Source organism: Phalacrocorax carbo, chromosome Z, assembly GCF_963921805.1.
Source record: "Phalacrocorax carbo chromosome Z, bPhaCar2.1, whole genome shotgun sequence".
Lineage (NCBI taxonomy): Eukaryota > Metazoa > Chordata > Aves > Suliformes > Phalacrocoracidae > Phalacrocorax > Phalacrocorax carbo.
Window position 1 is genome coordinate 37,630,075 of NC_087548.1, and position 15,172 is coordinate 37,645,246.

At 39.8% G+C, this 15,172-nt stretch overlaps 1 protein-coding gene across 5 annotated transcripts in view; it reads right to left on the bottom strand.

Moving 5' to 3' along the window:
• Nucleotides 1–15,172, bottom strand: part of MLLT3 (MLLT3 super elongation complex subunit) — a 131,695-nt gene that overhangs the window by 43,973 nt on the left and 72,550 nt on the right. For 4 of the 5 annotated variants that reach the window (XM_064439632.1, XM_064439630.1, XM_064439629.1 and 1 more), the window contains one exon: nucleotides 5,328–5,447. In XM_064439632.1, coding sequence (XP_064295702.1) covers nucleotides 5,328–5,447 — 120 coding nt within the window. Of the gene's footprint in view, nucleotides 1–5,327; nucleotides 5,448–9,564; nucleotides 9,802–15,172 lie in introns of those variants that run through there. The other variant, XM_064439633.1, reaches the window with a different exon arrangement.

Sequence of the window (15,172 nt, forward strand, 5' to 3'; positions counted from 1 at the left end):
AAGTTAAAGAAGTATCCTTTCTTATTTCCCAAGTTTCTGCAATGACCCTAACAGGAGCCAACAATCACTTACAGGAAATAGCAGTAGGAACATAAAATTCTTAAGACAGAAAAACACCCAAATATATTCACTGGTAAAATTATATCAAACCTAATCGTGAATGTGGAAGGCTGGTGGGGATGAAATGTGGCTAAATAGTTCACATCATGTACAGCATAGGTGTACATTTTCTTACTGAAAATCAGAATGTACTTCAATCCATTTTCTTATTTATAAAAATCTGACAGTGTGTTTAAATGTTTTTTTCCTTCCCACCTTGAGAAGTGTTGCAAGGAATAAGAGCGAATGATGTATTTCTGCTAAGAGAGACATATAAAACAGTCTTCTCAAGTTCATGCATAAAACAGAGATCATGGGGTTTTGACAGGTAAGGTATTTACACACCATAGCTTACATTTCTGTAGTCATCAAATGTTGAAGCAACCCAAGTCAATGTTAGACTTTGATACATTGCATAAAATACATCAAAAGAATAATGCGGAGGATTATATGCATGTTAAAATACCTGCAGATGTTTTCTTTTATTAAGCCAAGTAACACCATGTGCATATAGTACTTCAGGATATATAATCCCTTTCATAGAGCAGTACTAACAGATCTTTTAAGTATTTTAGAAAGCATGTTTTAACAACAGAGAAAAAACCATGCTACTCTGGCTGTTGCACTCAACTGCTGCTCAGAGCTTGGCTAACACAGCTCATGCTAAGGCTTGATGTACACTGGGTGCAGCAAGAGCATCACATAGGCAAGACAGGTGGCCAGAAAGAGCTTAAGGGCCATTATGCAGCTATGATCACCTGGAAGTTGTTGTCTCCTGCAGCCACCACCTTTGCCTGGCAGTTTCGTCAGAACCTGCTAACTTATGGAAATTATGTAAATCAAACCTCCAAGCTGGAAAATACATGGGGGGAAAAAAAAGCTTTTGAAGCAGCTGGACTGCTGAGACTTTTGTGTTTCCCACAGTTTCCCCTGTGACACAGGGGACACCCACACTGTGACAAAGGAGGAAGGATGACCACACTCACTGTTGGTTAGGTAAATAATTTTTTTTGTGCTCATAAGTGCATGGATTAAGAGTTACAGGTTACAAATTATGAAACCGTATGACTTGAGTGGTAAGTGAATTCACATAATAGAATAGTCTAGGCAAAAGAGCTCTATTTGTTGTGTTTGCTGCATTTCTTAATGAGCTCATGAAATAAAGTTTAAACCACAGAGCACCTTGACCTGTAAATCTGAGAAATCCAAACAGACCATGAGAGCTGCTCAAAAGGTAACATATTTGCAGATTAAAACACTTATGTAACTACAAGGTAAAAAATGGTGTTGAACTCTCTGTATATCTTGCAGGGTCAAATTCTGACTTCACACCACAAAATATAATTCCTAATTTGGTTGAACATGAGTTTGAATAAGCAGTATCCTCTGGAAATAATTTCAAACCTCTCCAGCTGCTGACAGGCATTAGGAATGTAATTAGCAAATGAAGGAATTGAGGGGAGAGAGGGGAGGTTCATTAAATTTTATTAAGTCATTAAACTGAGCACATTGGCATAGCCATGTCAGTCTAAGATACTCTGTTTTGTCTACAAATTAGGATTAGTGGTCATAAACACATGCAGTATTTTCATTTGTAATAAAAAAAGCATTTATTCAAATGTTCTGCCTATCAAAATAATGTGTACATCTTAAGCCAATGGACTGGAATTAGTCTCAAATATGTCTCCTGCTCTTAAGAGGAAAAGAGAAGGAAGATATCTAAAAGGAATTACTTGCTCAAGCAAATACAGATTTCTGTTGAATACAGACATGTTTATTACTGAATAAAACGGGAACTGATTTGGGAAAAAAAGCCCTCACCATTTTGAAAGCCTCCACAAATACTGTGGTATCCTTCCACTTGCTAGTTGCATGCTGGGAAAGAATTTGCCTGCTGCTAGTTCTTCTTACGGATTATGGCTGTATTGCACATTTACAAAGCTTTTCACACTTCAGCTTGTCCACCCCACCAAACTATTACGACCAATGACGTCAGGAGAATTAGAAGCAGATGGAAGATTACAAGGCTCACTGGTTTGACAGAGAAAGCCAAAAAGGGGAGCATAAAACAGTATTTTTATTTTTTCTGGACACACATGGGAATAAGAGTTTTGGGTTCTTTTGTTTATAAAGTAAACCTAATTTAACTGCAGCTGACATTACAGCTCATTCCAAAAGACATAATCATCCCCACAAAACTAATCAGTTGGTTTGCTATATTCTCTGCATGTAGTATTTACATAATACAAACAGGCATGATAATACAACTGATTTAAAGGCAACACAAGTATCTGTAGCTAAGCTGCAGCTATTTTTGTATTCTGAAGAAATGCATAAGATAAAGTTTCATGCATTTCTGCCTGTGCTCTGTATTTCCAAGACTGAAGCTTTATTTTAGAATCACAGTACTGGGGCTCACTAATACCATCTCCATTAAATTAAACACAAAATCATGGAACTTCAGAAATAAAAACATTATGTTTTAATACATATTTCAGAAGAGGATGTGACAGAAACCAAACTGACAGTTCTCTCTAACTTTATACTGCATTGTATTCTTTTTTATAAGTGAATGTTAAAGCAACAATACTACTTCGTTATACTGGTTTTACTGTCTTGACTGTAATTCTCTAACCAGAAAGTCTATGCAGTGCTTTGTAATGGCAAATGGGTAAGCAAATATTCTTAGGTTCTGGTCTTCCATACTCAGAGTTTAAAAATTACCTCAAAGTTTGCTTTGGTATTCACAGATGCAAAACAAACCAAAGCCAAGCCAAGCACATTAAAGGACTATTGCTGCAAAAGAAAAATCCCAAATCATTCAGTACAGACACCTGGAATACATGTACCCAGAGTTTTGGTACATCCAACCTACATACAAGAACTACCAATACCTTTCTACAGCTCCTGTTCTAGAGGCATAACTAAATGAAATTTGGACACTGAAGTTGTCCATCGCTGGGGTTATTACAAATTACAAAAACAAAAATCTATTTACGCATTGGCTGGAATTCTCCTGCCCTCTGACCAAAACTAAAACCCTAAAGACAAAAATCCAAGGGTTTTAAGCTCCCAGGATGTATAATAAAAACCCCAAACTTTTTTGTTATACTAAAACCAAGGTTACTTTACATTTCTATTTCTCAAAACCAGCTGATGATTCTCAGCTAGGCAGATATTTACAACTCTTTATGAAATACAAGAAGAGTTGCTATTTAGTGTATGTTTCAAGTGGAACTGGAACAGACAAAGATTGCTTGGGGAGGGGAAAAACTGAATATTCACACTGACTGGCAAGAAACAGTATTGATATAACATCTCTCCCCACTATTAAAAAACTCCAGTGAATGACATATAATGTTGAAACAACGATTTCAAATAGACAGCATTGCTACTGAACATCTGTATTTTGAAACCAAATAGTTAAAAAACATTCCTGGGTAACAATTTTACAGATATTGAACACAATCCTAAGATATGATGCACATCTAACCTTGTACTGACTCCCAGAACTTCCTGTGATGGATCAGACTCACTGCAGGTGGTTGGGTTGCTTCAGCAAAAATGAAAGACTTCAAATATTCATTTATAAGGATGAGTGCAGCAAATATGCAACACTCCCTTCAGCCTGATTCACCCCAACCACTCTCTACACTTGTCAGGTTTCTACACCAGACAAAAGTTAATTATCCAAATACGGTTCAGCAAATTACGTCCCAGCTTAGCATTTGCTTATGAAAGAATTTACACTGGAGACTCAGGATTTACCATGGTGTACAGTTACTAGATGAAGTATTAGCGTAGGACTTGTTATTATGTCTGTACCTGCCTGAAGTCCTTCTGCAGGTGCCTGGGTTGCTTATTTAGGCCAAGGCTCAGTATACCTGCTTTAGCATGCAATGCAAGACACGGGTGAATCAACATTAGAGCCAAATCCGAAGAAGCAACTGGAAACTGAACTCTAGAGAGCTACCCACCCTCACAAGAACCCCTGTTACAGACCAGAAAGTGTCAAAGTAACTCATCCTCAGTATCAGAGTAGATGGAGATGTGTCATCACTTTGGTGTAGCCAGATGCCTTCCTTTCAGGCATTAAGCAGTCATTTTACCATGACAAAATAAGCACCTTCAGTCTAATACTCAGATCAAATCAACCTCAGCTCCTCATTAGGAAAATAAAAAAAATCACACATTCATGTATCCTTTAAAAGCCACAAGAAGACCTGCATTAGAGAGCGTGAGGCACTCAGATACAATGCAAACCAGGCAAAAACGTGTCAAATAACTTTTTTCCCCCTCTATATCTCCTTACTGTTGTGATACATTCTTATGAATGGACACACTTAGGCATACCCATAGTTCATTAGCTGACAGTTCTTACTAGATAGAAGATTTGGCACAGCTACAGAATATGCAAGTTATTGATAAAAATGGGTATTGCCTCTTGCAGTACATGCTTTGCAAGTGTAAGTAACATATTTCAAATTTACAAGATGCTAACAAAGAAAATAAAAACCCAAACAATTTAACAGAATGGAGAAAAGGCATATATATTAATTCATTTATGAAGCAAGTTATTGTGTTGCATTTCTTCTTTGAAAAAATAAGAAGATGCTCTTTATTCTCCCACATCATTAATTCATTTTGTCAAGACTTCTGTTACTCAAAAAGTTCATTGGACTGTACTGTTTTACCATGTTCTAGGTTGGAAATTCTATTTGATGTCCTAGAACTGTCAACCATTGCTGTCGTTGAAAGACCTAGTAAAGAATTAACGCCTGAAATTTAAACAAAATTGAAAATCCTAAAGAACACAACTTCAAGTTTCACGCTACCAAATTATCTTTAAAGGTATGCAAAAATACTTAATAAATGAAATTATTTTCTCATATTCTTTATATTTCTGTAGATAATACATCCATCACTAGAATCCCCTAATAACTACAAAAGACCACTAGAATTCCTTCTGGAAAAGGAGGAAAACAACTGTGTGTGCATAAAACCCAGAAAAGCAGTAATTTCACTGGCACCTGTTCTTACAACCATCCTTGTTCTGCATTATTTTCATATAGTGAACACATGGTTCACAGCAAAGAAATGTCAAGACCTGCTGTCACTGGACTATGTCATGAGATTGCAAAAATACCTAGAAATATCTTTTTTTTCTCAAGTTAATTCCCAGGGAAAGCACGACTGGCTCAAGTATCTTCTAGCAAAATAAGTCTCACCTTTGGCCCATGAGATGATTTCTTCTTCACTTCAGAAAAAGACAGGGAGTTACTGGGAAGGTTGGGGAGCTGAATGCTCTGTCCTGAAGAGAATGATGTGCCATCTGACATTATCATGATCTGTTATAAGAGGGAAAGCATATCAGTCAAACATTACTGACAGAGTCTCACCTGCCTAAGGAACTAGCAAATCACATTGGTAGAAGAATAAAATTTCTCCAACAAACGGTATCCATGTTTCTCATCAGGGGATGGGTTAATGAAACCACACTGCCATCCTCTATTTAATGAGCAAATCACATCTTTCAATTTCCATGCCAATACAATGCAAGCACCTCAGAAAATGGTATAACTTGTTCTGTTATGGCTGCTTACATGCCACACCACCCAAGTCCTTAGCACTCTTTCTCTTGTTCTGAGCAGTGTCTACGCACACTTGGAAGTTCATCCCACATGCGGTAAAAGGTTTCGCAGGCTGCTGTCATCCCATAAATATGTATGTGCAGCAGCCTTTATTTTCAACTAGAGTAATTTGAAAGAAGACTGTAATGGGTAGAGGTGGCAAGGTCTGGGTGGCAGGGGAGAGGCTAGGGACTCCCCCATGCCAGACACAGCTGGATCCAGCCAGCTCCAGTGGACCCACTGCAGGACATATGTCTGAGTCCTTCAGGCAAGATGGTGCCTCATGGAGAACAGGTTTAAGAAAGGGGAAAACACCTCACAGGAATTGGAGATGATGGAAAAAAGAAGTGTGAGAACCTGCAACACGAACAAAATCAAAGGAGGGGAAGAGGTGCTCTAGGCAGTGGGAATGGTATTTCCCTGCAGCCCATGGAAAGCCCATGCTGGAGCAGTTCTTGAAGGACTGCAGCCCACTGAGAGGCTTGATGCTGGAGCAGGGGAAAGTGTGAGGAGGAAGGAGCAGCAGAGAGGAGCTGTTACAGATTGACTGCCAACCCAATTCCCCATCCCCCTGCGCTGCTCAGGGAGGTAGAGGAGATTGACAAGTCCTGAATGAAGGAGTGAAGTTGAGCATGTGTTTTTTCATTTCTCATTACCAAAATCTATTTTAATCTGTAAAAAATTAAATTAATTTTCCCCAAGTCAAGTCTGTTTTGCCCATGACACTAACTGGTAAGGAACCTCACTATCTTTATCTTGACCCATAAGGTTTCACATCCTATCTTTTCTCCCTGTCCTGTCAAGTAGGCAGAGTGAGCGACCAGGCAGCTGGGTAGAAGTTCAGCCCTTAGCCAGGGTTAACCCACCACAAAGATACACTGTAAAAACAGCCTGAGGTTTTAATGAGAAAGCAGTACAATTCTAACTTCAACTTCTAACTTTAAGCTTCTTCGTTATCTGAAGTACAGTCAATTGCATAGCTGGTGAGCAGGCAGCATTTTCACTATAACAAGGGTCTAGCTCCCTTTCTTGATTTTAGAGAGTCCTAAGTACAAACAGATCATTTCCAGAGACCATGGATAAATCAGCCATCACAGAGCAGTTACCATGCATTCTGACTGAGATAAACTCAGCTAGCTCCTGTCTTACGCTCCAGTGCTGCTGTGCCTAGATTTTACTGCTTCCTAGCACAGCTACTCATTTATCTATTGTTTCAAAACCCTAAAAGCCAGAGACAGCTTACCTGCTGTCTGACAAGCCCTGCAAAGCTGAAGAGAAGTTGCAGAGCTCTGCACCTCCAAGCAACTATACCTCTCTTTCCAGAGGTTCCCATGCACGATGTCACACTGGGTTATGTGGATGCCCTGTGTGGTCACCCTTGCCTCTTCACATAACCAAAACATTCTCTAATATTGGGGATGGGGAGAGACTGACCCATCTCTTGCCTCACACACATTATGTTAAAGAAGGAGGTGGAAGAACAAACTTGGGACATCTAGGATGGAGGTATGTATATTCCATGTTTTACCTCTCCAAGTCAAGATAACATTTCCTGCCTACAGCTTCTTCAAGACATGATTTCAATACTTTTTTAAATTTGTATTTGAACACCACTCCAAATGAATCTTGTAGCAGACAGCTTTATTCAAAAGATCATGTAGGTAGCCTAGGGAATATTAAGGGATATGTCTAGGTAATAAAGATTACTTTTATCAGCCTGTAAGTTGAGCATCACCTTTCTACACTGCTGCTAGAATCCAAAGGTGTTGGAAGGTGGCCATCAAGTTGTTCTCCTTCCCTGACCATAGGCTCATGTATTTAAAAAAAATCCAACAAACCTTTAGAAGTTATGTATGTATTCAAACATTTTGTGAAGTAAGATTCCACACAGGGCACATAATATATTTTCTCCCCAATTCCTCATTTCCATATCTCAGACACCTAAACCAGAACTTGCCAAGAGTTTGAACTCTCAAAAGTCAGCTGGGCAAAAGCAATGACATCCTTCTTGTAATGTAATGTCAACAGCAATTAGCTACCTTGAATCACAGTAAGTGATTTCATTTAGCCTGACGAATACTTTTTAACCTCAGATTGCCAAAGGATTTGGATTAATTCAGCCCAGCTGAATGCAAGAGAAGGCACAAGCTAACGAAGATCAATCAGCAACAAAGACATAGAAAATTGTAGCAACGTGTACATACCATAAAACTGTGCAACAGAGAAAATGAATGTCTTTTTATCATTATTTCCTTTCACAGACTCAAGTCAAATGGCTGGTTGTAAGGGACAAGGCCTAAGTGTCTGTACTGTGAACCTATGCAGTGTCAGAGACGAAGTGCAAGTCGCAGGGAGGGGCCTGGTGTCACTCCTTCTGACCAACTGACGTCTCAACCACCCCAAGAAGCCAAAGCAGTGGAAGGTTCTGGAAGTACCCAGACTGTGGCCACAAACAGGGGCTCTGGCTTGCTCTTGTGGGCTCTCTCTACACTGAGTATCCCCGTTGGCAGGTGCGATGCAGGAGCCAGGACTAGTGATCTCTCTATGTCTCCCTCTCTTTTCCTCTCTCCCCGCTGCTCAAGTTGTTAAGTAACACAAGGCCTACCTCAATTTCCCATAAAGCCAAACAGCTTAGGTAGATATAATTGTGAGAGGGCCAATACATACAGAATGCTTGTTCTATAGAAATCTCCCATTAAAGTTGATGTTTTTGTACAGACCCTGAGTGATATTTCACCGTAATCCACACCAAGGGGATTTGTGAATCTTATCAGTCCCCACCCCCTTTCAGGTGGGATGTGCCAGTGGTTAAGTAAAATTGTTCTCCTTTAAATTAAACTCGATGCAGTGTTTTAAACCCATAAACTTCATTAAAAATACCAATTGCATTAAAATCAAATCACCTTTCAGAAAAAGTAGACATAAGGTTACCCATTAATTACAGACTTTAAGCAAGTATTTTATTAACATAAAGTAGTTTTCTTCATACGCTCATATGACAGAAGGCTGCATGTCTGTGTGGAAAAGAAATATAGTCAGGAGGATCAGGGTTTGCCCTATCTTGAAATTAAAAATGAAGAAATAAAAAATTCTGCCAAGGATTCTTTCTCCTAGGGTTGGAAGCTGCCATTTCCTCCCTGACGCATAAAGGTCTGACCCACTAAAATAAACTGAAGTTCAACCATTGCATAAATTTTCTTTTCAAAATTCAGAAATGTTGCAGTTTAAAAATATTTACATATTCATCATTATACAGAGACATTCTTAGAAAGCTGACATTTTAAAAAAGCGTATGGACTTCTGAGGTGCCTCAGTTTCTGGGCAAGTATTTGGACCATTAACTGTTTCAGTATTACAGATTGTGTGTTTAGAAACAGGATAACTGTCTATAGAAAGATCTACACGACTGTGATGAACAGCATTAGTAACATCTGAGGTCTAGCAGATTTGGCAAATCTAGTTCCACTCAGAGAGAAAGCGAATCCCATGCAGTTTTAGAAGACAAAATATCTGGACATTCTGAATTGTGAGCCCTAAAAGCTTCAGTGTATTCAATCCTGCAGCCTGTTATTTCTTTAGAAACCCTATGAAAAATGGCACTTGTAGATTCAAAATTTGAATGTTATTAACAACATATGCAGTAAGATGGAACTTCAGTTCAGACTACAGACTTTACCATCTGTAAAGATGACAAAAGACCAAGAAAATCTCATGTAAAATTAACTTTTTGTCCCGTATGATAAAAAACACACCTGTCTTCCAAACTGATCTCTGTCAGAAGAAGGATACAGTTCTCATTAAAGTTCCCCATATCAGAAAAAAAAATATCACTCACCTTCTCCTTCCTCTCCGATAATAAATTAATATTAAGTAACTCTCCAGGAACTCTTGCAAAATGTCTGTTTTCTTTGACAAGATTAACTATGTAAAAAGCCCCTACATTCGACTTTTTGGAATTGAGATGCATTTCTCTTTTGGCTAAATTAGGAAAGAGACAGCTATACATGCAGTTTAAGTACTACTACTGAAAGAGCCCAGCTCACAGAATTATAGCAACTTCTGCAGTGGGTAACTGCCCTTTGTCCTCCCACTAGTCAAACACAGAAACACACATCCTTGCAGATGTACTTCAACCAGCTTTCACGAACAAGTTCCTACTTTTACATTGCCACTGTCACACTGGCAGCATATACTGCTTATTTGTGTGTGTGTGTGTGTGTGTATGTTGTAAATGACTATATTAAATCAAGGTTGCACAAAAGAAGCAAGAGATGGAAATAAGTGTATCACAGCAAGCCAGCAAGAATGTAAGCTCATCAAAAGCACTGCAAGAGTTCTCCAGTAGAGCCAAGCTATATGCACTTTTTTCACTCATTTCCTTCTTTCTGACTGTAAGTTTCCTGCTAGCTTACAGTTGCAAAGAAGGGTGCACCCCAGCAGGTTAAGGACACTGACACAGCTCATACTTAAGCCAGGTACCCAAGACCACCTGCAGCTGGTAATTGTCCGCTCCCACAATGAATCACTTCAGTGACAAAAACCGGAAACATTATTAATTCCTCTCTTCAGCCCCTTCCACAAGTCACCAGCTTAGTGGCATCAGACAAGCTGGTGGAATAAGACACCAGTGCTGGTGTTAATGAAGCAAGGTGAGACAACAGCTGGGCTTTAAACAAGTCAGTTTAAACAGCCATGTAATCACACTCTGAATTCACCAGTATGTAAAGTTCTAGTTCTAGTTTTGCTGTTCCCTCAACGATTTAGCTTGACTATATTTAAGCAGAGCAGAGGTCTAGCTAATCTCACAGCCCACCTTTGATGTGGTCAACAGTGACAGTAATAGGCCATGTAAAAGTAGGAAGTTAGATGTTCTTGTTCATAGATGTTGAAGGGTTTGAAAAAACTGTTGGGTGGATCGGAATACCTGGTTCTGGATAAGCATTAGAAACATGGCCAAGAGAAAACAATTAGTTTCACAGTTTAATACCAGGATACAAATTATATGGGAATTACAGAAAAGGTTGGATTAAGAAAAATGTCAAGGGAGGTAACTGTCCCACACTACACAGCACTGGTGAGGCCCTACCTCGAGTACTGTGTGTAGTTGTGGGCACCTCAATATAAGAAGGTGAAAGTACTAGAGTGTGTCCAGAAGAGGGCAACCAAGATGGGGAAAGGCCTCAAGGGCAAGACTTACAAGGAGTGGCTGAGGTCACTTGGTTTGTTCCGCTTGGAGAAGGCTGAGGAGTGACCTCATTGCAGTCCTCTGCCACAACTTCCTCAAGGCGGGCAGTGGACAGGGAGGTGCTGATCTCCTCTCTCTGGAACATGAGGAAACAGAATGAAGCTGCATCAGGGGAAGTTGGTTGGACATTAGACAAAGGTTCCTCACTGAGAGGGTGGTCGGTCACTAGAACAGGCTTCCCAGGGAAGTGGTCACAGCACAAAGCCTGTCAAAGTTCAAGCTCTTAGTAATATGGTTTAGTTTTATGTAGTCCTGAAAGGAGCAGGGAGTTTGACTCAATGATGCTTATGTAACCCTTACAACTAGAGACATTCTATGATTCCATGTATCCACGTTGGTTTCTTTGTTTAAAATGTAATTTTAAAAAATACGTATTTTACCTTTTACCAGTTGGCAGGAACAATCTCATGAACAGAAGTTCTTTGCACCCATAGAAAGCAGCTAATATTACATTACGTGAATGACAAGAAATGCTTCTAAAAACAGACAGGCTATAAAAGGAAGGCTAAAGAAATTGTGTGCCCACTGCTCAATGGGGCAAGAGACCTCATGACAAAGAATGCAGCTTACATACTCAACATTCTTTTAGCATCTGTTTTCTCTAGTAAGACCTTGTTTCCTGAGGCCTCCAAGGTACCTGAGCATCCTCACAGAGTCTGTGGTGGTGAGTCAGTGCCTACAACAGGGGTCTGAGTTAGGATGCACTTCATCCACAAGGACACTCCAGGTTCACAAGACCAGACTGAATGCAAGCAGGGGTACTGAAGGAGCTGGCCAATACGATTGCAAGGCAGCTCTCTATCATCTTCAAAGGGTTGTGGTGATCAGGGAAGGTTCCTGATGACTAGAGACAAAGCAAGCATCACACTCCTCTTCAGGAACAAAGATCCAGGGAACAAGAATTCCATCAGTCCCACTTCAGTCCCTGGGAAGAAGATGGAGAAAATCCTGCTGGAAGTGGCTTCCAGCCACTAGAGGGACAAGAACGTGACTGAAATCAGTCAGCATAGTTTTACTAAGAACAATCCTGCCCTACTTACAGCCAGATCTGTGAGATATGGACTAGACAAATAGATTATGAGATGGGTGGGGTCGTAGTGATTGGGTGTCGGTCTCTCCTCCCAAGTTACTAGCAATAGGATGAGAAGAAATGGTCTCAAGCTGCATTAGGGGAGGTTTTGATTGGATATTAGGAAAAAATTCTTCACTGGAAGAGTGGTCAGGCATTGGAATAGGCTGCCCAGAAAGGTGGTGGACTCACCATCCCTGGAGGTTTCAAAAAACATGCAGACGTGGCACTTGGGGACATGGTTTAGGAGAAATGGTAGCATAGGGCTGATGGCTGTACTTGATTCTAGAGGCCTTTTCTAAGCTTAATGATTCTATGATTCTATCTGGACTGCTGGATTCAAATGGTTCTCTTCAGCTGTGTGAGGTCCAGCTAGAGGCCAGTGACCATCAGTGTCCCTCTAGGATCAACACTTAGTCCAAAACTGTGTAATCTCTTGATTAACAATTCAGTGGGAGTGAGTGAACCCTCAGCAACTTCACGGATGATACACCGGTAATTATTTTTCAGAGATACCCTGTGCTGTCCAGGAGAAGCTCCATCATGCAAACATGACTGTTGGGTTAGAAGATGTTCCAGAAGAGAAGAAAAAAAAGGTTAGATGAACTATTCCGTAAGGCATACAGAAACTCAGCAGGTGAGGCGAACTCCCAAGAAAGCCAGCCTGCAATCTAGTGAAGATGGGAAGATGATGTTGGTATGACAGAGGATACCAGTCAAGACAAAGAGAAGGAAGACCAATAGCAGCACTGATTAATAGAATAACTGTTTGATGTGAGTGGACAAAAAAAGGAGAAAATGCAGATGCCCACTGATGTTTTCCCTTGTCCTGCTCCAAAGCCCATCTGTTCCAGTGACACCAAAGAATGCAGTTAATGGACAGTTTCAGGAGGAGATTTATTTAAATAACGCATGTCAGAGATGGAAGGAGCCGCATTCGCTCTCACTTTCTCTTTGAAAAGAAAACTGGAGCATCAGTGTAGGCAGCTACTTACCACACAACATTAAACCTGGACAAGAGAAAACTCTTCTCTTATTTTTGCTTTTTTCTGGTTAACAGTGTAACTAGGAGGTTTCCTACATCACCACTATTAAGCCCTTCCACAGAAGTTTTAGCTCAACATAGGAAAAATATGATAACATCAAAATAAGGTTTAATAAGATCTCATCCTAATAACCTAAGAAAAATTTATTAAGACAATGCATGACTATAGCTATATTGGAGCATACAAGTATCACATCAATATCATGTTTGTATTATCCACTATGGTAAACAGCTCCTACCACAGAGCAGAACAAGTGTACATAAGCTAATTTACTTTCATTGCAGTTATGGACAGATGTGTAAGACAGCTTCTCTCCCACCCCCAACACTTTTCTTGCTAGTCCACCCCTAGAGAAAGATTATTCTCCTTTTGTTATACGTGCCTATAAAGCATTACACATACAAACATTCAAATTGATCTGCTGCCAGTGGTATATTGCCTCTAGTTCACCAAACATCCACTTCCCTATCCTGCAGCTGTTGAGCTTGTATTTAAAACCTTTGTCTACCAGTTGTTTTAAATAAAAGACAGCTTCCTGGGCAAAGGCAAAGGAAAACTTATTTTTCCCAGAAAGACAGTGGGTAAAGGAAATCCACTGGTATTTACATTATTGGGTAGGAATGATCCTACTTGCTTCATCAACCTGAAGTGACCAGTCTCCATAATACCTGAGCTGCAGGCACCTTCTAACGGCATTTCAGTTTGCTATTCAAGTCAACTGAATGCATAGAATGAAAAACTGGCATCTATTTAATTTATGTAGTTCCATGCACTGCTGAACAAAGGAAGGGATCAGGGAACAACAACTGTGCACCACCAATTATCCCAATATAATCCGGAGCCCTTTGCCACTATCTCTTTTCCAGCAATTTGGGAAAAATTATGAAAGCATAATAGCTGTACATAAACCTACTAACAACTGATTCAGAAGTCTCTTTACAAAACATAGACCAGTTGAAGACATCACTTATCTACCAATATGTTTGGAAGCTTGGAGTGCCCAGGTACCCAATAAAAACCACCCAGTTTCAAAACAAAACTTTGTTTTTCAGATCCCAGTACAGAAAGCATGAGGAACAGCCTCAGAATGTTCAATGAAAACTGGTCCTTTCTTATATCCAATTTTTACAAATGCACATCATGTCACTCCTGATGTGTAGGAGTCATAGCTCTATCACCCCACATAGACACTTACAGTTAGAAACTGCACGAGCTGTCACAGTTGCTCCAGATCAACACAGTCTCCTTATTAAGGCACATTAGAGCTTCTGCTACTTTTTCATTTTCCTGAATAGAAGGAGACCATCAACAAAGCTGGAATAATCTTGCGTCACACAGATCCACACCATGCTACCTGCTGTAGTTTCATTTACTGAGCTGGTAATGTAAGAACACCTTCATACAGCAGTCTCAGAACAGGTTGGTGAGCTTCCCCACAACGTACTGCAGAAAAATTCAAATAGTACTTTCAGTAAGAGCTATGAGATATCTGTTAGAATTCCTGGAAAAATGAACCATTACTGCAATGACTCAGCAGTCCTGCAGAGGAACTATACTCATTGTGCATCAGTAGCAGACAAATGGACTTCTTTTTGTGGTCCTGGTCTGCTGCACCCCACATCATTTTACAGTGAATAACAAGTTCGTTCATCTGAAAGCACTAAGAGTAACAATAAAAATCCAGTTGTCCTGAACAACTGTTCCTATTTAAACCAAAAATTTCACAAGGGAATAGAAAACATTTTAGAATTATTTTATGTTATTTCCTTGAAAGTAAAGCAATACATAGTTTAAGGGAAAAAAAAGGGCGGGGGGGGACATGACGACACAACACACCATTTCTTGGAATGAAGTTGGGAAAATGGAGAAGAAAAAAAACCTGCAAGCAGTTTGTAGCCTCCAGAAGACAACAGGCAATGACGCAAAGCATTTTAAGAATGACCGTGCTGATATATTCAGGGAAATAATTTGATGAAAACACCCCACACTTAATTGTTTATAATTAAGCAACGTTTTTGCTTTTGTTAATTCAAGAAACCTAAAATTAGAAGGCACAGAAAATGAGCAATTGAAGGGATGCTTT